At 38.2% G+C, this 20,714-nt stretch overlaps 1 protein-coding gene across 1 annotated transcript in view; it reads left to right on the forward strand.

Annotated features, from left to right (window-relative positions):
- Positions 1 to 20,714, forward strand: part of WAPAL (wings apart-like homolog (Drosophila)) — a 66,207-nt gene that overhangs the window by 10,355 nt on the left and 35,138 nt on the right. The window contains exons 2-3 of the mRNA XM_009084308.1: positions 7,281 to 8,327; positions 14,169 to 14,284. Of these exons, the coding sequence (XP_009082556.1) occupies positions 7,281 to 8,327; positions 14,169 to 14,284 (1,163 nt within the window). The remainder of the gene's footprint in view (positions 1 to 7,280; positions 8,328 to 14,168; positions 14,285 to 20,714) is intronic.

Here is a 20,714-nt window from a genome sequence, read left to right on the forward strand (position 1 = left end):
GCACCCAGATGCTAAAAGTGTGATTCTAGGTGGTAGTCAGTCATATCTGTAAAGTTTCATTACTGTAAATATTCTAGTTGTGTCATCAGTCATGATACCAGAAAATACCAGTTTGGGCTGTCTAAAAAACTGGCTGAGGAATCTGTGAAGTTGTCCAGGCAAAAAGGCAAGTAGCACTAGTTTGACAAAACGGAGCAACTTTGACAAGCTGTGTAACAAATCCTGGGAAAACATTTCAGGCTCCTGAGACCTTTGTACAACTGAAGCTCCTGTCCTGTCCCCATAGCCCACTGTCCTCATCCCATTATCCATTTATTTTATGGATGGCATACAGTTGAAAAACAAACCCAAGGTAATTCTTTTCACTGTGGCATTTCTGCAAGCCTTGCAGTTTTTTAGACTTTCCACCATCTCAACAAGTGTATAATTATATGGTGTCTTTTATTATTGTGATTAAACTGAATGTTTTGTGGGTGGGGAGATACTCTTCCTTTTCTCATGTGGTACAATGAAGAAGTAGTAATGTTTCTGAGAGCTCTTTGGGAATGGCTTTTCAGGTATGTTTTTCTTAAGGAAAGCCTTTTAAAGTAAGTGCAAGGTGTTACAGGTGCTTAAAAAAATGAAGTTGAAGTCTGAGACATTTAAATGTCAGAATTATCAGAAATGTTGAGCTGAAGGATGTATGTTTTTTATTTCTAACAAATATTAATTTCTCTTTTATGAAAGTATTTTTGTATGGCTACTTATGGTAGACACAAGACATTTACTGGTTTTGTTGGGTGTATGGAATAGCATTTGTTCCATCTAGTAAGTGAGTGCTTATATTAAGTACATGTTTTTAAGGAAATATAGAAACATAATACTATCTTTTATATTCATCTAGTCTGTTTGATATGTCTAGATGTGTATTTGTTAAATGTTCAAAGGTGGACTTTGGACAACTATCACATTGCTGCTGTTCCAATGGTTTCATATCTCTACAGGAGTATAAAGTCTATTTCCTTATGTAAATTGAATGTCCTGCAATGTCTGAACTTGAAATTTTGTCTATAGTGGTCTTTTTAAAAAGTGTACTTGGAACAATAGTCATAATCACTTAAATATAGTTCTACGTTTTTGATCATGTGCATCTGTGTGTGTGAACACATCTCATCTTTGGTGGCAAAGAGTTGAAGTTGCACTTGTTTGTTGTTTGCTTTTTTTTTAATTCATCTGCAGTACAAAAGACTTGTGAAGTGACATAAACTAGAGCATAAAATAAACCAAGAGGTATGTGTTCATCAGTTAATATTCAGTTTAGACCTGTCAGTCATTTTGGTTGGTTCTGTTGTACTCTTGTGGTTAAGTTTTAGAGATTTAAACAGAAAGCAAATCATGATTACAACAGAACATTGCTATAGTTCCTAGGAATAATGTGCTTCTACTGGGGGGTTGGGGTGGGGGTGTAGAAGTTATGTGCTATTGCTGATTTGAAATTACTTGAGAGACTTACTCTGATACTTGTCCCAAAAGAGCCTAATTGCAGTTAAAAAGGGGAGGAGATGTCACATGCCTCTTTTGAACTACAGAGCATCTAATAATTCACAATTAGTTCGTTTTCTCATAATTTTTTCTACAGTCCTGCTAGCTTCTGCTGTAACAGTTACTACCAATAAATACCATCATTTTAAAAATCAAGGTTATTGGAATTGCTGTTATTGTACACCTTTGGGCAATTAGGAAGTGATTTACAGTAATTTCTGGTATTGAAGCTTCAGTGTGACAGCTATTGACCCACTGATGAGATGAGAACAGTGACTAGACGAAGTATCCTTTGAGAAGTATTCCTCTAAATGTCACTGCTTAGTTTTCCACTAATGCGTTATAATGATCCAGTTTTAAAGCCAAACTTTCTACCTGGTGTACACTAAAGAGTTTAGTGGTTGCATTGTCCTTCAGCCTTGCTTTATTACTGGAGGTGGAAAAACCTCCCTAGTGCAGTGGGTAAAACCTTAAGTATCGTGTGTTTTTAATTTGGTGCCTCAAAACGAAGGGGGAGGTTATCTGCCACTTGTTTGCTGTTTAAGAGTAACTTGGGTTGCCATATTAAATTAATAACTGAAAGTGGAAAATGAGATGTAACACTTTGTTGATACTTGTGGAGTCTTCTCAGACGGCTCAGGATTCAGAGTTGCTTATGGACATACTCAGAACAATACATGGCTTCAGGAAGCAGCAGAAGTCCTGCTGTGGACATAAAGAGCTGTTAATGGTGTTTGGCTTGTAAGGCTATTTCTTGGGAGTCCAGTGAACTAAGCACCGATAAAGCCATTTGACTGGGATAGAATGGATTTGTTATTTATAAGTCAGCAGAGCTGACTGGAGAAAGAGATTTTTCTCACATTTACAGATCAAGAGAAACAAGGAATTCAGGCTGAAAGCCTTCAGGTACCAATGCCTTGAAGTACCTCTGTGGTTTTGGTGGTTCTCATACAGGTGGTGCAGACAGGCATTGAGAAATTAACAGCCATTTCAGTGTCCTTGGTTTTGTTTTTGGGAGTGTTGGGAACAAGCATGGGGAAACAAGCAGGTGGGTTGGGCAAGTGGGAAATTGGAGAGCAGAATAGGAGGTTCTCTGGGAACAAAAATGTAACAACCACAGCACAGCAAGTACAGAAAAATTGAAACAAAGCAAATAGAAGTGAAGTGGAATTGTTCTTGTCATGATGCATCTCTCAACTGATGCCTCGGTTTGTCCAAATGAGGCTGCTGCACTAAGAGTAGAAAGTTTTGTTCCCTTAATAGGTCACAGATGATTAGATGGCACTGTGTTGCTCGTTCAGAGCCATACAAATATTGGGCTAATTTTAGTGTCTTCTAAATTATTCTAGGACAATTTGTAGAATAGTTTTTCTCTGTGTGTAACTATATTATCAGAATTAACCAAAATTCACTCTTAATGAAAATATTATCTGTTTGACTCTGTTATTGGTGAAATAATCTATTGCATGTGTTGTGGTTTAACCCCAGCAGCGGCCAAGAACCACCCAGCCACTCACTCACTCCCCCGCCAATGGGATGGGGAGAGAATCAGAAGGGTAAAAGCTAGAAAAACTCATGGGTTGAGATAAAGACAGTTTAATAGAGAAAGCAAAAGCTGCACACACAAGCAAAGCAAAGCAAGGAATTAATTCACTTCTTCCCACAGACAGGAGGTGTTCAGCACCTCCAGGAGAGCAGGGACCATCACGCGTAACGGTTCCTTGGGAAGACAAACGTCATCACTCCAGATGTCCCCCCTTCCTTCTTCTTCCTCCCAACTTATATACTGAGCATGATGTCCTATGGTATGGAATATCCCTTTGGTCAGTTTGGGTCACCTGTCCCAGCTGTGTCTCCTCCCAATCTCCCATGCACCCCCAACTCCCTTGCCAGTGTGGCAGTACAGAAAGCAGCAAAGGCCTTGGCTCTGTGTGAGCTCTGCTCAGCAATAACAAAAACATCTCTGCATTATCAACTCTGTGTTCTGCACAAAACCCAAACATAACCCCATACTAACCTCTGTGAAGAAAGTTAACTCTACTTCAGCCCAAACCAGCACAGCATGGTAGAAAAACTTTTTGAAATAAAAGCAGTGCTGTAGGTGATGTGTCATAAGGATTGCCTTTCTTACAATGGCCTAGGAGGTGATGGCTTTAGCTCTTGACTACTGACAGTAACTTCCTGGCAGGGATCTGAAAAAGTAAAGCGGTTTCAGCTGCTCAACACTACATCAGAACTGATGAATAAACAGCAAGAATTCATGGAGTATGTTTTAGATGAAGTGATCTTAAGTGAAAGAGTTAAATATATACTCCCTGAATATCTTTGCTTTTTGCATATTAAAAATCTGGAGTTTTAAGAGAACATATGTGGAATTAAGTATTATAGGGTAGTCATGGTTCTGGTGATCTGTTAGTAGCGGAGTGTTAAAAAAAATAAACTTTTGAGAGTCATTGATTAATTGTTTCTTTGGAGGAAGATTGCTTGGTAATTTTTTCCTTTTTGTTAGTGCTACTGAACTGAATCAGCTTTGTCCTCTTCAGTTGGTTTACCAGGCTTGATGTGTTAATCATCTTTCCTGCTTGAGAGTACAGCATAGCTGAGATGATAATGTGAAATGAAATTTCAACCTTTTTCATCTTCAAACAGATTCCTGAATTATTTGACCCTTGGGTTGTTGTAATGTACATAGGTACACGTATATTCTATTCCTGCCCTGGGTAGATGAGATTTGATTCAGTCCTGGTATGAAATGTGTCTCTCTAAAATCATAGACTTTCTGAGGATGAGAAAACATCTCCTTTTTCAGACGTGCATACTGAAACTTCTTCCTAACAATTCAGTATTGTTTAGTAAGGGAAGACAGGAATATTTTAAATGTACTTATTTTAATGTTGCTTAGGCATTATTAATTAAAGTATTATGCCTTCAGATACGGAGCAGTAGCAGTGAGGCTGCAAAATAGTGTATTCTAGCAAGGAAGCCTGAAAATTTGTTTTAATTTAATTTGCTAGTTTTCATGTCTAAGTGTTATGGTAGTCTTCAGCTGCACAATAACATTAAACATATGGGGGGAAAAGGAACATACTGTACACTGTCAAACTCCTCAATTACAGAAAGATTAATTTTGGTTGGGCCTCTTGGACTGTCACGAGCATGAGATTGAAATGGGAATAACAAGATTTCTTGTACAACATATTGATACTGAAAAAATTAGCCATGATTCCATCACTGAGATGGCTAGGGTTAGGGTTCTTTGTTCTCTGAGGAATTTAGTTTCACATTTCATATATTCTGTGAAGAGCTTTTTTATTTCTAGCTGAGTGTGTATACTTCTATGATATAACTATAATCATACAATTGAATCATCAAGGTTGGAAGAGATATTTAAGATCATTGAGTCTAACCATTAACCTGTCACTTCACATTAAGCCTTAAAGCCCTAAAATAAATCTTCCAGCACCAGATCCGGACAGTGACTCCACTGACTTCCCTGGACAGGCTGTTCCAATGCCTGACCACCCTAACAGTGAAAAATCTATTTTCTTGTATTTAGCCTGAATCTTCCCTGTCTCAGCTCATGGCCATGAATTCTAGGCCTCAGAATTCCACCTCAGCTGGACTCCCAGAAAACTTGGATGCAGTTTGTGAGGTATTTGTCCTGGCTCCCTGAGGAATTTCAGCTAGGGTTAAACCAAAACTGGATTTGGGGTCCTTTCTTTTACTAGAATTCTGGTCTTGAACCTTAAAGTTCTTCTATAAACCATTTGTGCAAGGATGACATTTACATGATGCCATTTTACTTTGAAAACAAATGAGCACCAAGTCCCTGGGACAGTGCTGATGTGCAGTTCCCTCACGAGGGCTGAAATCTTCTGGTCAGTGCTATGAAACATTTGTGCCACCTGAGTAAATGGAAGCTGATGAAGTTTGATGCAGCCAAGACTAGTGCTAAAGGGATGCTCAAGCCCTCATTTTACTGATGGGCTTAGGAAGAATTTGCTACCTAACAAATTGGTTGCAATCTGCCAGTGGAGCATCTTTTATTACTGTAGCATTCTGCGCCTTTGTCTTCCAAGCACGTTCTCTTCTGGCATTTTTGTTTTCACTTGTACCTGTCCTAGTTGCTTCTTTTTTTCCAGTTTATCACATTGCATGCTACTCTTCTGTGTGCCAGTGTCTTCTGCATTCCAGTCAGACTTCTTATCTTGCTCCTCCTGGCCCTGGCAGCCGGTTGAATGAGGGTCAGTAGTAACGGCAGACACCTTGGTTCCTGTGTTTGGTGATACTGGCCCAGAAATTTCAAAGAAATTCTTATTTCCAGGAAATAGCACACTTGTGTTGCAGAGTGTCTTTGTGTGTGTGAGGCCAGCAACAGATTATGGCAATCATCATCATACTCTGGTACCAAATCCACTAAGCTTTTGTTGGTATTTGGGGAAGCCAAGGGGAATGGTTTCCCCATCAGTTGAGAGGATGAGGGGTGGAAGACTTGGGTACTGTCTTCCTGACATTACTATGGTGTGGATGCTGGTCAGCTGGAAACAAGCCTTGCAAAAACTGACTTCTCACAGTGAGATTTGTTCTCTTTGACAGTGTAAGATGAGTGTGGCTGTGGGCTGGAGAAGTGCAAGACTAATTTTTGGCAGCAGCTCTTCTTCAGATATGTAGAAATCCGTTGTAAAAACCTGCATTTCAGAAGTGCTGTGATTTTAAATTATAAAGACAATTGAATTTTCTGTATTTCTTTTGGACGTCCAAAAGCATTTTGAAGCAGCAAACAGGAGTTGCTGACGTGTGTCATTCTGTTCAAGGTACATGGAGCAAAACTTACAATGCAGCTCCTAACAGGGACTGTAGCATTGTTGTACTGGTATGTTAGTGGTTTGCTTACACGGGTTTTAGTGGCTTTACAGTTCATGTGTTAAGCAGGGAATTATAGGGTAGTTTTCAGCAAGTTAAATAAACTTCATCAGTAGGTTCTGTGGCCCATGGTGCTTTTCAGTTCTCCTGTGATGGAGCCTCACTGCTATGTAGTTCTTGCACCAGGAGTATCTGAAGGAGCGGCTGTGAGCTGCCTGTGTCTTTTCTGACTACAGTGGACTACTCTAATGCATCTTATACTACTAAAAATGAATATATTGAAACTTAGTTAAGTCATTGATTCATAGATGTTTTGTGTTTCTTCCAATTTCTATGCAAAAGCAAAAAGTACTTAAGTATATCCGAAGCAAAGCTGACACTAAAATCTATATTGGGAGCCTTTCATTTGAAACACAAGTGTAGCTGAAATAATTTGATGTAAACAAGGATTTGGGGGGGGTGGGGTGTTTACATAAGATTAAAACAAAACACTTATGTACAAGAAGGAAATTCTTTCATACAATTAGAAAATGCTTTGTAATTGTTCTTCATCTGTAATTGTTCACTGTAAGTCACTTGCATGTAAAATGTTGAAAATTGCCTTTTCTGAAGATTTCACTGCAGACTTTCTCCTTTTTCATGTAGTTTGCCTGGGTAAATAAGTGGTTGTATTTAGGATTTTCTCATGTTGCTCATTTTCAAAGTCATTTTTCTGGCTAGAAATTATAAGATAACTTTATTACATCAAAAGCTTTAAATTAGGGGGCTTAATAAAGACTTCTAATGGTTTGTCATTGAATAGTTGTTGTGATATTGTGACTTTTTTCAAAGTTGCCCACAAAGGTGATGATTTTTTTAATACTGCTTTTTTGTAATAAGTGTATCTTTTCTTGTAGATAAAATCCAGAATTTGAATGAGGATAATGAGAACAGTCATTTCATCTATGAGAATGCTGAGGTCAGTAACAAAACCAATGCTGAGACTACAGACACATCTAGATGCAACATTGAAGCCAAGGACTTGCCTGATTCTTGGGACTCCCACATGGGAAAAACAGCAGACTCTCCCTCAGAAACATCTCAGATGAAGGGGCCACTAAGAACTCACTTGTATGAATGGGAGGATGAAACTGAAGACACCAGAACTGGAGAGTATATATTACACTTTGACAATGAACATCTCTCAGAGATGAAGAGCAAGGATGAGGAGTGTGATAAAGAAGATACTGAAAACCCAAAGGAAGCCATTAGTGAAGAACTCGTGCAACCTATTCCTAGGCCAAGCAACTGTAGGACATATTGTCGATCCAACAAAGCAAAACCACAGGGGGCAACAAATTTTGACAAGCTAATGGATGGCACTAGTCAGTCTTTATCCAAAGCAAACAATGAGTCAAATAATGATGGTCTGAACCCAGGAAAAAAAGTTTCTTTAAGTAGTGGGACCAGTTTTAGAGGGACGGTTGGACGGACTAGAGACTACACTGTTCTACATCCGTCTTGCTTATCAGTTTGTAACGTTACTATACAGGATACCATGGAACGCATGGATGAGTTCACCACAGCCACCCCTGCTGACCTGGGAGAAGCTGGGCGCCTGAGGAAAAAAGCAGATATGGCCACCACAAAAACTACAACCAGGTTTCGACCAAGCAATACCAAATCCAAAAAGGATGTCAAGTTAGAGTTTTTTGGGTTTGATGATCAAGACGAGGGAGGGGGAGGCGAAGGCGCCTCTAGAAGTTCTGGGAGTTCCAATTACAAAATCAAATACTTTGGGTTTGATGACTTAAGTGAAAGTGAGGACGAAGATGAAGAGTGGCAGATAGCAGAAAGGAAAGCTAACAAAAAACGAAGTAGAACTGCACCCTCTTCTTCACTACAGTCAACCTCTGATGGCAATGAAAACTGTTCCCAGGACAACCAGCTCAGTACTAATGCAGGTAAGTAGAATTCTTTTGGAATACATATTTAATATTTAATTTTAATTGATTTTTTCTTTTTCCAGCATGTCTAGGAGTTTGTTGAACAATAGTACCGATTTGGAAATGTAACAGTTAAATTCACTTATTTCTGCTGTGGTCCTCTCTGGTGTTTCATATCTGTCTTGCAGTATGCTTTATACCCTTTGATCTCTTGCCAGAGTTAGTTTTTTTCTTTTTGAACAGAAGTTTCTTACCTTTTTAGTGTGTTGAGCATACAGTACCGATGCCTGGAAGGCAGATATCTGCCCACAGAAGCACCACATCAACCCAGAATTATGGAGCTGAGTGCAGAAATTCAAGCAGTTCTTAAGAGATGTGAAATGTCTTTTTGTAGTTTTGAACATGTTTGTAGGCAGTTTAGACCTTTCTCAAGTCCTAGCTTATCTGAGGGTGCACAGCTCAAGGGAGAGGCTGTGGAGGACCTGTGGAGTGCCAGTCAGATAACTGACTTTGGGAGAGCCTCTGCATATTCATGTGTTTCTGCTTTTGTTTCCAGTTTTTAGATACCTCTATCTCTTGCACAGGTCAGGGGTGTGTGTGTGTGCATGTGTACTCAACACACACAAATATGAGCAAAACTGCACGCAGCGTACACTGAGCAAGTTCTGGTGTTTGAGATCCTTTGAAAAATGAGACTTGCTTGGTGGTCGCTTGGGTCCTGCATAATGACTTTAAAGGTTGAGGTATGCTGGTGAAGAACAAAAGGAGTAACTTTGGTGAAGGGTGTTTTCTTAGCTTTTACATTTTGAAAAAGTCTAATGCCAAAGAATCATACATGTTGGAATAAGTATTTCAAAACATTGCCACTGTTTTAAGGAACTTCTTGGACCTCCATTTTGGAGCATGAAGCATGAGGAGCTTTTATCCGTTCACTGAAGTTGTTAAATTTTTAAGACTTTGGCTGGATGTATTTCATTGTGGTGGGGGGAGGGAAGGACTCAATCCAGCCTTGCAAATGTTGGAGAAGCTGGGTTTTTTCCCCTACAAATGGCTTCTGCTAATACAATCCAGAAATAAAATTTCATAGGAAAAAATGTTCATTTATCTGTTCTAATTATAATGGTTTCTAAAACCAGAATTGTCTGTAAGCCTTTTAATCAAAGGTAAATGTAAGTGCTGGGGTTTTATATAGAGTTGAAAAGGAACAAAGGGATACTGAGGTTGTCTGAGAAGATTGTGTTTTCAAACACAACCTTGATTTGTTTTAATAAAATTTACTTATGATGAGGCACTTGCATTCCAGCCTCTTTGGAAAATGGGCTTAACTTACAGGGCCGCTTAAGAAATACTCCCGAGTCCTTGTCTCTGGTGAGTCTTTGTTCAGCCATTTATTCCAAGGGAAAAAATTCTTTGTACAGTTAATGCAGCTGAGTTGCTGACCCATCACATAATCCTTTCAGCTGCTGTCCTTTGGAGTCTCAAAATACCTACAGTTTGCATTCAGCTCTACATTCACCAAGGAGGCCTTTATACTCTGAGGTATCACAGATGATTTCTCTGAAATATTTTCCTAAGAGAGTTCCATGGCACAGGTAGATGTATATTCACATTTTGTTAGTTCTTAACACTTCTCCACTTCCCAGGTAAGAGCTACCTCTCACTGCCTCTGCTGGGAGATGCTCTCCCTTTATTTTGCAGCTCCTTTGCTCATTTGATTTCCTGTTTCGTGCTGCTGTAGCCAGGTGAGATTTGACTTGCAGTTTTTCTTCTGGAAAGGGTAATACCCTGTAGTATAGATTACAAAAACAAGGAGTCTGATGTTGTCCTAAAATTTGTAGGACTCCTTTTATAAAGTTTGTGCTGTCTTCTTTCAGACCTTTGCAAATTTTGAGCATCATGATCACTCACAACAACCATATTAAGGTCCTTAAATACAATGATGCTGAATCAGATAATTATCAAGGACTTCTGGATTTAAGCCTGAAGTTGCAGTAGAATGTGGCTTGCTCTGAGGTATCATCTTTACATACTGAAAAAAGTGACTTCTGCTTCCATGGACAGTGCCACTTTTGACTCCAAACCTCAGAAAAAGCTTTCAGAACATCTTGCACCCTAAATTTCTTTCCTGAAAGTATGAAGAGTACTGAGAGGTGCAAATGCTACCTGAGCCCTGTATGTGCTGTTCTTTTTTGGTTTTTTTTTTTTTTTTTTTTCGTTAATGAATAAATCCACAGATAAAAATCCAGTGTTCCCATTCCAGGTTGACAGGTGAGGTGCCAGATTGCCTCTCTGAATTTTAGCCCCAGAAATTCCTGAGACTGATTTTGGTATTCTGCATGTAAAGACTGTTTCATGGCATAGTCAGCTTGCCAAGAGATTGATGCTTTCAGTGCTTTGTTACAGTCTTACAACATTTTTGCCGTAACACTGATTTGGTTACTTACCCTAATCTAGGCCTATTTTTATGAAACATGTTTTAGAGTCTTAGTTTAAAATATCTTACAAAGATTTTATAATGAAACAGGAAATGGACTATTCCTTCCAGTCTAGTAGCTCACAGCTGGGGGAAAGTAAGTTTAACAGTACCTATTAAAATGTCTCTACAAATGAAATTTAAGAAAGCACTAAACATTACAGAGACAGTATTGTACTGCAGGAGAAATTGCAAAATAGATCAATTCCATTTTGGTTAGATTGTCTTTCACCAAAGTGTCTTTTCTGTTGTTCACTTTTATGATAGATTTGCCTGCTGAAATAGTTAAAAAAAGCACTAAAAAAGCCAAACAAATAAAACCCCCAAGAACCCCAAACCACAAGATGCTCCAGCTGTTAAATTCCTAGGTGCTGTTCATGCACTTTTCTTTTAATGAAGGAACTTCTTAACTTAGAACCTTAGATTTTTGCTGAAGCTTGGAGTTCTAGTTAAAGTTGCCTTTTTTTCCCCCCATTGTAATCTAAAATTCTCTCATCCTAGTCAGTGTAGTAGCCCAGGGAAGCAAAAGCCCCTTTCACTCCTGTGTCTCCCAGCTGTACTCTGCCAGAATGTCAGGGAGCAAAAGTACTGGTGAGTCTTTCACAGATGTCAAACACTATCTCTGTCATTTCAGTAGCCAGAGCACAGGGTGACTAGTGAAGAGAAGCTTTTAATACTGCAAGAAAATGACTGACTTGACTGTAGTAATCAATGGGGAGTTGTATCTGAGAGAAATCTCTATTGCAGCTTAGCATTTTGCTTTGTGCATCAGTTCTGATACACAGCTTAACCTTTGTGTCATGCATTTGTTTTTCTTTTCAGTGATCAAGATGAGATTCCTATAATCTTTTTGGATAACAAAATAGCTTTTGTGTATTTAATACTCAGTTCCTTTCTGGTGATCTAACTTGCCTTTTTTTTTGTTTGTTTTTGGATTTTTTGGGGTTTGGTTTTTTTTCTTTTGTTTTTAATTCCTTTGCATCTTCTCAAAAACAAAATCACTTTAATTGGGTAAATATTTTTAGCCAGTTAAGATTACATCAAAGTCCTCAAAGGCAGAGTCCTGTTTGGACATCAAAACCTTCTGCAGAATTACCCTCAGACACTAAAGCAGAACTGCCTGTTGCCATCTAGTTGGTCTTTGAACATCTTTCCAGTTCTACACAAGACAGGCAAATTATCTCAGAGATTGTAAATGCCTTGAAAATGGTTGGATAAAGGAGCAAAGGCCTTACATGCTTCCATATTGAGAAAAAGGTCAATATCCTCAACTTTTCCATGAGGGGAGGGAAAAATCATATACAAGAGAGGCAGTGGAAAACAAGTTTCAGTAGTGTCACTGCTAACCAAACTGTTGGTGTGTTTGCCTCACTCAGTTCATGTTAACAAAAGGTTTCTCCCACACACCCTATTGAGTTTAGATTTGAAAGCGTGCCAAGTTAATGTATGCAGAGTGCTTTTAGGGTACCTAGAAGGCCTCCAAAAGCACTGCTCAAATAAAAGCATTCTAGATAATCTTACAGAGCTAATCATAAAAGTGTTTGATGTGCTAGCAACAGCAGAAAATGCAAAATTATCCTATTGTAAGTAGGAGTTGAAATGTTTTTTATCAAGAAGTTTCTTGGAATTTAAAATGATCTGATTTAAATGGGATAGTTCAGAATCACATAGGAATAGAATTCAAACAAAGAAGCTTAAGGTGATTTTGAAATTGTGGCATGGTTGATCTGAAGCACTGTTAATCATTAATGAAGCCAATGCCAGTTCCAAGTCTTAGCACAAGGCACAGATTATGGTGCTGATGAACACATTTTTTGTTTCTGAGTGACTTGCTTGTTTGTAATTGCTGTAGCCAAATAAGTTACTTTTTAGTTTTTAATCTGCAATAGGTGGATCCAGTTCTGTTGGTTTGGCTTTCTTTGGAATTGCATTCAGGGCCTGACTTCTACAAAAGTATTTCAGGATTTGTAAGGATGTGTATCCAAGTAATTTGATTTTACTCCTTGAATTGACAAATTCCACCAAGGACTAAGTTGACTTTTACATAGATTTGGAAGTAGTTTTGCTTTATTTAAGTTAATGAAAATTGGCCTGAAATGTTTTTCCTTGGCTAGACTAATTTTGCTGAAACATCTTTTAAAGTTAATTTTCAGAGGGACTGTTCATGCTGTGTTTTTAAGCTCTTGTGCTCACATCATGCAACTAAACTGAAAACCAGTGAGCTGGGATGCAGGAGGTTGGTTCCAGTAAGTGTCTTGCTGTAGGCATTCCACCTGCCCTGGTGCTGCCAAGCCTGTTGAAATTTGCTGCAGTTTAACAAACTTTTGAGCATTTTAAGAGTACTTAGGTCTCTGAGACAGGTTTTGTGTCCTTGTGTTTTAAGAGTACTTGAGTCTCTGAGACAGGTTTTGTGTCCTTGTAAGTGCCCCTAGACAGCTGCTTGTCTGTTTTGCCTTTGCTGCCTTCTTACCCAAGCACTCAGCCAGTCTTGTTTACTGGATGTCAGTGCACTTGGAGCTACAGTAACTGAACCAACCTGCTTGTATTTTTGCAGTGCAGTTTACAAATAGCAGCACCTTCTCTGGAATAGTTGTGTTTTCTGAGCAGATTGTCAGATGAAATGGTGCTTCTCTATGTCTGTATCTCCGTCTTGAAATTTATGGTAACTTCTGCTTTGTGCCAAGTAAACCCTTCTCTCCAAGGGTTCAGAGATAACACCAGTTTAAAGAAAAAAAAGGACAAGAATTTAATTAGATGGGTGAATTGCTGATTTCCAATCCAAGACTGAATACTGGAATTACTGGTAAGGCAAGTATTGGATACATTGAAAGGCCATTTCAGCAATTCCTCCTATCTGATTCTTTTGTGAGCTTACGACTATGTTATTTTCTGTTTACAGCAGAATAAGCAAATATAAAAAGGCTGTGCCTTCATGAGAAGTGAAGTAGGATCCATTCTTTGGTCCTGTAATGGTAGTGTCAAGTGTTCTCCTTCTAAATCTCTTAATGTCACACTTTTGTAGAACCCAATCTACTGTTTTACTCATCTGCTGTTCAGAGTTGTAGCAGTAAGCCATAAGTAAGCACATGTAAAAGGTAACCTGGGATTCACAGGAGTATGGAGTGGGAAGCAGTAGCTTGGACAAGAGGTTCAGTGATGGTTGTGACTACATACCTTGTAATGCTTTGTTATATTGTGACATTCCAGTCAGTAAACCTGAGCTCCATCCAGAACTGCCTTTGGCTTTAAAGCTGATTTTTTCTGATGAAGACTGATTGTTCATTATGTAGTTTCAGAAGCTGTACATGTGGAATTGTCAGATGTGAGAAGTGCTCTTACAGCAGCTTTCAATATGGTTGTTTCATTTCTATATTTACCTTTAACAGATCTGGAGTTTTCAGAGGATGCATCTGGTGTGCTTGAAGGCAATAAGAAATCCACAAATAAGCAAGGTGATAAATCTAAGGAAAACACCAGGAAGATTTTTAGTGGGCCAAAGCGGGTGAGTAATAATATTGAGATGAAAATAAAGTTCTTATTTTAATAAATTCTTCAGTATTTAAGTTTCTTCTTATCTGTGTAACAGGGCTTTTGTCCCAACTTCTATCTGCGCTTGAGTTAATTTGTTGGCTTTTAATACTATTTCTGAAAAAGTAACACCTTAAAGTGCAAAATTTTTGTATTGATTACTGGAAATTTCACTTCTCAGATTTGCATTACCATTGTGGAGCACTAGACTTGCAACCTAGATGCATTCCCTGTTGATGATTTTTAAAGCAAAGCATCTGTAAATGCTCTGTGTTTTATTCTGTGTTTTATTGACATTTGATCTCTTTTCTTCCAAGAAACACCTATTATATTATAGGACTGAACCTTTCTGAAAGCTTCAAATTGAGTGTTGGTATAGTTTTTATAAGGACAAGTGCCTTTATAGCATGTGGAATAGTGATATTTTCTTTTAGTAAAAAAAGAAAAGTCACCCGCACCTCAATCCAACCCCAGTATTCTCAAACTGTAGTATTCAGTATGAATTTGCCCTTTCATGAATAAGCTCTGAAAATAGCTTATTCATTTTGTTAATACTAGCTATAGTTTATCTTACTTGTTATTACAGGTTACTCAGTATTTTGAGGCTTTCAAAAATGTGTATACAGCAAAAACTGTTTAGCTATTAGGTGCAAGTTTGCAATAAGGGAATCCATGTAATCTTCCTTACATGAAGCTTTTCTGACTTGAATGTCCAGTGCAGCTTTTCACGTGCTGTTTGCATAACACATTCCCATTCCCTACTTGAAGACAGTACCTGTCTCACCATCATTGCAATCAGCAGCTGGTGTTGGAAGAGAAAGAGGGAAATGCACCTGTATTTCTCCTTTCCCTTTAAGTTCTGTAGGTTTTGCAAGACGCAGCGTTTTGCGTGTTATTATAGAAACTCTCTTCTACTTGTGTTGAGAATGAACTCATCAGTCTAACAGTTCTAAGAAATTTTTTAAAACTTATCTCTGCTATTTTTCCTAAGGAATTCTAATAATTAAATCACACTAAAAGTTCGTATAAAGGTAACTAATGACTTATGTTATATGATAATTTCACTTGAAGTAATTTTTCAATGTGCTTTTTTTTTGGTCTTCTAGAACCAGCAGATTTATTATCTTCTTGGTTGTGTTGATATATAATGATTTTTTCCTTTAAAAATTTAGTTTTGTGGGTGGAGAAAGGATGACAAATATGTTTTATTTCTGAAAATATGCAAGGGAATATTTTCCTGTGGAAGGATACGTGACCAATAAGTCCTGTCAGTTGTGATGCTTTTTGGAAAAGAAGTGTCACTTATTGCTTTGTGGCTTTGGACAGAATGGGAAGCTCTTGCCTTCAGAGTCTGGAGTCAGATAAGTGAGGAGGGTCTTTTCAGAACTGAAATAGTATTTCTTGAAGATGAGAGTTCCTCAGCTTCTGTTGATCAAATAATCAGCTTTTAAAACTCAGCTTCTTAACAGTGAACACATTACAGTATACTGCAAAAAAGAAGTACAGGAAGTATAAATTTAACTGTACCTTTTTTTGCTGTATTTTTTAGAGCATAGAACAGCTGTGACTCTTCTGGTAAATACAGAATATTTTTAAACATCTAATTATTTATATGCTTCAAATATTATTCTATAATAGCATTTCATGTGTTTCTTGTTTATTTTTTTCTTCTTTAAATCCCTAAGGGCTTATGTGAAAACTGTTTTAATTAATATTGAATGTATATATTGTGAAATTATGGGGGGAAGCCTTAGAGCAGTATCATACTATATAAGAGAAAATGGTTTCAACTCTAGAAAATTCCCAGTTGGGAATAGACTTAATTCAAATGGGAAAGGTGAAAATTAAACAGCCTTTTTGACCCTGTAGTGATATAATGGACTTACAAGTAGAAATTACTGTAATTGAGATTCAGATTCTAACGTTAATGTTCTCTAATCATATGGCTGTTACATGGAGTTACTAAAAAAGCTTGTAAAACTTGTTCTGATGGTAATTAGAGATGCTATAATTATCTTCCTAAACTATAGATATAGACTCTTAATCTCAATTGTATGTCAAGGGAATTTTCATTCTGGGAATTAAGAAAAAAAAAGGACAACTAAGAGTATTAACCTGACCATAATAACTAAGTAATCTTAAAAAAGTAATCTCTGGAACTTCTTCACTGTCTTAGCACCATTTTTTTTCCTGTAGGATGTAGCAGGTACAGTGTTAATTATTTTCTGCTTGGTGTGACACTCTGCATCTGACTGAGCTGGCAAGTGAGCATCTCTGTTACTCAGGAAGCAACAGGTGGTATTGTTAAACTTCAGTAGAACCAGAAAGCTCAAGTATTTTTTCCAGTTTGTGGTCAGCAGGACTGTCACCCATGTTTGTGCTTTTGAAACCTGACCATTATACTCTAATGTTAAAGTCCAGTTCTTGAAACTTGGAGCATATATGTAATAAAATATTACATACATTATTGACTGAGTGAATAACAGTGTTTCTAAACACTGCTTTTATTATAAGGAGATTCACTGAAACCCCTGCCTCGTTGCAGTAGCCATGTGCATTATGATTGGTGTGTAAAGTCTTAACCACAGTTGTGCTTTTAAGTGAATTAAACCTCTTTACCCTGAGCCTGAGTTAGAGGGGGAATATTATGTTCCATAGCAACGTAATTATGTACTTACAGTACATAAATATTGGCATTACTTGACTTGCAAATTATGGGTGTGAAGCATACATGAGTAACATCTGCAAAAGTTTGTTTGCAGCTGTTTACAATTTTAATTTGACTGGTTGGGTAACTCGTGCTCTGGCATGTAAGTTTGGAAACTCTGGGTACACCCACCTGTGGCCCCCTTGAGCTTAGTTCCCTTTTTACAGATCAAACTAATTCTCCCATTAGCAGGCAAAACACAGTAAGGTAGGCAAGAAATGTTTTTGTTGCTGTGGTCTAAATCTGCTCAGACTAAAGACTTGAAAATTGGGACCGTAAAAATTATTCCTGACATTTCTTGCTCCTGCCCTTCTCACAACAGATTTTAGCTAGAGTCAGCAAATGAGGAGAATCAGGTTTTTTGGAACTGTTTTGGAACAGTTCCCAGTGGTCTCGTGTAAAATATCTGTGTCTCTAAATAGGAACCTGGCAAAACCAGCTTTAAAAGTCTAAGATAAAGAGAACTAGTCTATCCCCAAACTTCACCTCTTGATCTGTGAGTTCTAGAAATTGATAACTGTACTTAGTATTTTGTGACAGGTCAGTGTTTCTGTTGTCCAGTGTGGTGATATTGCCATTAAGGGCCACCAGTTCCTCTGAACAGCACATTTTCTCTCATGACCCCTCTGCTCTTAAACTCAAAATGTATAGTAAAGAGCGACCTGCAGTTCTGTGCTGATCCTAGTTCTGCCTGTGGCCTTAGGAAGCCAACCTAGACATGGTGAATACTGGTTACCTTTGAATATTTCAAGGTAAGAATGTAAATAGACTTGCAAATCGCAGTTAAAAGGTATGGGAGCCTTTCAGCTTGAGGGGCTGGGGAGAGAGGGGAGTCGATTATCCTTCTATTACTGTTCTTCAGGGCTGCTAAAGCACATGGGAAGACTTGGGGAGTTGCATGAAGTGGGACAAAGGAGGTGTAACAGAGAAAAAAAGCACTGAGTCTCTCAAGTATGCACAACCAGAGGCAGTCTCTGTCTTGCATTTTCTCAAAGTAGCATGAAATTTCAATTAGATAAGTGCTACAGCGGGATTTTTTTCCCTGTGCCTTAGGTGAACTTTAGAAACAATCTTTGCAATTAATTTCTTCGGTGTTGGTATCTTTTGCACTGAGTATATTTCATGAAGCTTCCATACTAGTGTTGGCAGAATGCAACTTGGCACCTATAAAATACCAACATTTTCTTGAGAATATAAAACATACTTTCTGTGGTTAGTAAGATGAGGGTAGGAAGTGCTCATTGCGTGGACAGTCTGCATTGGTGATTCAGGGACTACTGTTCAGACTAAAAGTTCTGAATGCTAATTCATTGCTTCATGACTTGTGACCAGTTAAAATTTGTGTATTTCACTTATTTGCTCATTTTTGCAACGAGAATCGAATGTTTAGAAATCAATTTAAGCTAGCTTAAATTTTTTTCCTTAATCCCTTGTATTCCTGGTGAAATTTCTCTAAATTCACTTATTGAAGTCTTAGCTCTACGAGACCTATCTGGTTTGCAAGATGGAAGAGAGGGGTCGTATTTGGAGTGATGGTGTTTATCTTCCCAAGTAACTGTTCCATGTCATGGAGCCCTGCTTTCCTCACGGTGGCTGAACACCTGCCTGCCCATGGGAAGTGGCGAATAAATTCATTGTTTTGTTTTGCTTGCATGTGTGGCTTTTGCTTTCCCTGTTAAACTGACTAAATCTTGAAAGTTTTTTCTGACTTTGTTTCTCTCCCCAGCCCCACCGAGGGGGAGTAAGTGAGCAGCTGTGTGGGGCTTAGTTGTTGGTTGGGGTTAAACCACCACAGTCCTTTTTGGCACCCAACATGGGGCTCAAAGGGTTTGAGATAATGACAGATTTGATTGGGATGTGCTAGATCAAATGTATAGCTGTTAGTGCTGTTCAGCTGTTAATGGACAGGTCTCTGTGCTTGCCATGGGGCTCACTTGTCTTACTGTGTGTCAGAGCCTAGTGCTTGTTAGTGGCTGCTTTTTGCTTTTGCTGCTTGCTGTGCCTCTCTTACTCTGTTGTGCCTGGGAATATTTTGATAACAATACTTTTAACAGTGGCATTGCTTGAAAGTTATTCCAATAGTGTGGAATGCATTTGTCAGGAAAAGCTGAGATCTTCTTGGATTATGCACTAAAAAAACAACAACAAAACGTAAACAACCCTAAACCCAACAAAACTCTACCTACTGTAAGGGCTGGTTTTGCCTGAAATAGACCAAAATACTGACATAAGCATTTGGTTATGCTGTTTTTGCTTCACCTGCTTACTGCTGTTCCCTTGCTCCTTTAGTTTCCCAAGGTTGTATATTACTATAAAAAAATAACTCACTAGAAAGGAAACTTTCGAACATAAATCTCAGTCTGGTTCACTGGGAGGCTGTAAACAATTGTATCTACTCAGTTGAGGGAACCCAAGAAGAGAGATTAAGTTGTCTTAACCTGGTTAAGTCAACACTGCAACTGAGAAATGCTCACTAAACACAGCCGGTGTTAGCAGGATTACGTGCAGTACTTTGATCAAGTGACATTAGTAGAGTTAGTCATGACAGTAGTGTCGAATACATGAATGAAATCACTGCTGAATTCAGACATGGCTTAGCCAACAGACTGCTGCTGAACTCTATATCCAGGATAAAAACTTGATCCAGTCATAACCCTGTAACTATTTATTGCTTTTCATGTTTTATTCAGGTTTTAAGAATAACTTCTCTGCCCAGCAAAGTACAGAAATACGTGCAAAATTTCCAAGTGTGGTTTTTAGACAAGTTAGCTGGAAAAACATGTTCAATCCCTACCATGTAAAGAGCACTTATTTGCAGTTTGCACATGCTGAACCAGGAAGAAATTTTTTTTTCTTCTGTGTGACTTCAGTTTGATCTGCAACTAGTCCACAGCTCATTATTTAATCACATCTTTCTTGTCCTACAGGCACTGTTTCTTCCCATGTGTAGGTTATATTCCTTGTGTTGCCATACTCCTGTTATACATTTTAGGCACTGTAGAAACTGTCAATACTTGAAAATAAAACTTATGTGTGATCCTGTTGTTCCTGACAGGATTTGCTGTAATACATGTTTTAAGGGTATAACTGATGAGATTTTTTTACAGGTTGATGGGAGCTCTTTTCACTGGTACTTCTTGCTGACTGGAAGGAACTATAAATATCAGTTTGAAACAAATGCTGTGTCTAAGTTAACTAGAAGTTCAAGATGAAATGCTTATACCTGATCTTTGAAAGTGTTTTGAAATTGAAGAAGTAGGAACCCCTGCATGGCTCTGGGTTGGCTGAGTAATCTCACGGCTAATATGACAATGACGTGTGTGTGGGAGGGGACAGAAACTAGGCTGCACTGTGGTCTGTAGTTTTCCACTTAGCTTGTGTTATACTTCACAGTAGATGTTTATCAAAGGCATCCTGCTAGTAACATTTCTTTTTGCTGGCCTGCAAATGAATCAGCATTTTCCCAAATGAAAAGATTTTTCTTCATTATTTTGGTTTTTAGATTTAAAGTATGTTAAGATTAGTCCATCTTAAGTGCACGACCCAATGTGATTTTGCTTAATTATTTTTTCATAGCTTATTTCAAGTAAATAGTCCTGAAAAAGCAGCAGTGGCATCATAATTCTAAAGTTTTGATCTATCAGTTATAGCCCTTTCCATACATGTAATGCTGTTCAGAAATAATTTTAAAAGAACT

The sequence above is a fragment of the Acanthisitta chloris genome, unplaced genomic scaffold, assembly GCF_000695815.1.
Source record: "Acanthisitta chloris isolate BGI_N310 unplaced genomic scaffold, ASM69581v1 scaffold6911, whole genome shotgun sequence".
NCBI lineage: Eukaryota > Metazoa > Chordata > Aves > Passeriformes > Acanthisittidae > Acanthisitta > Acanthisitta chloris.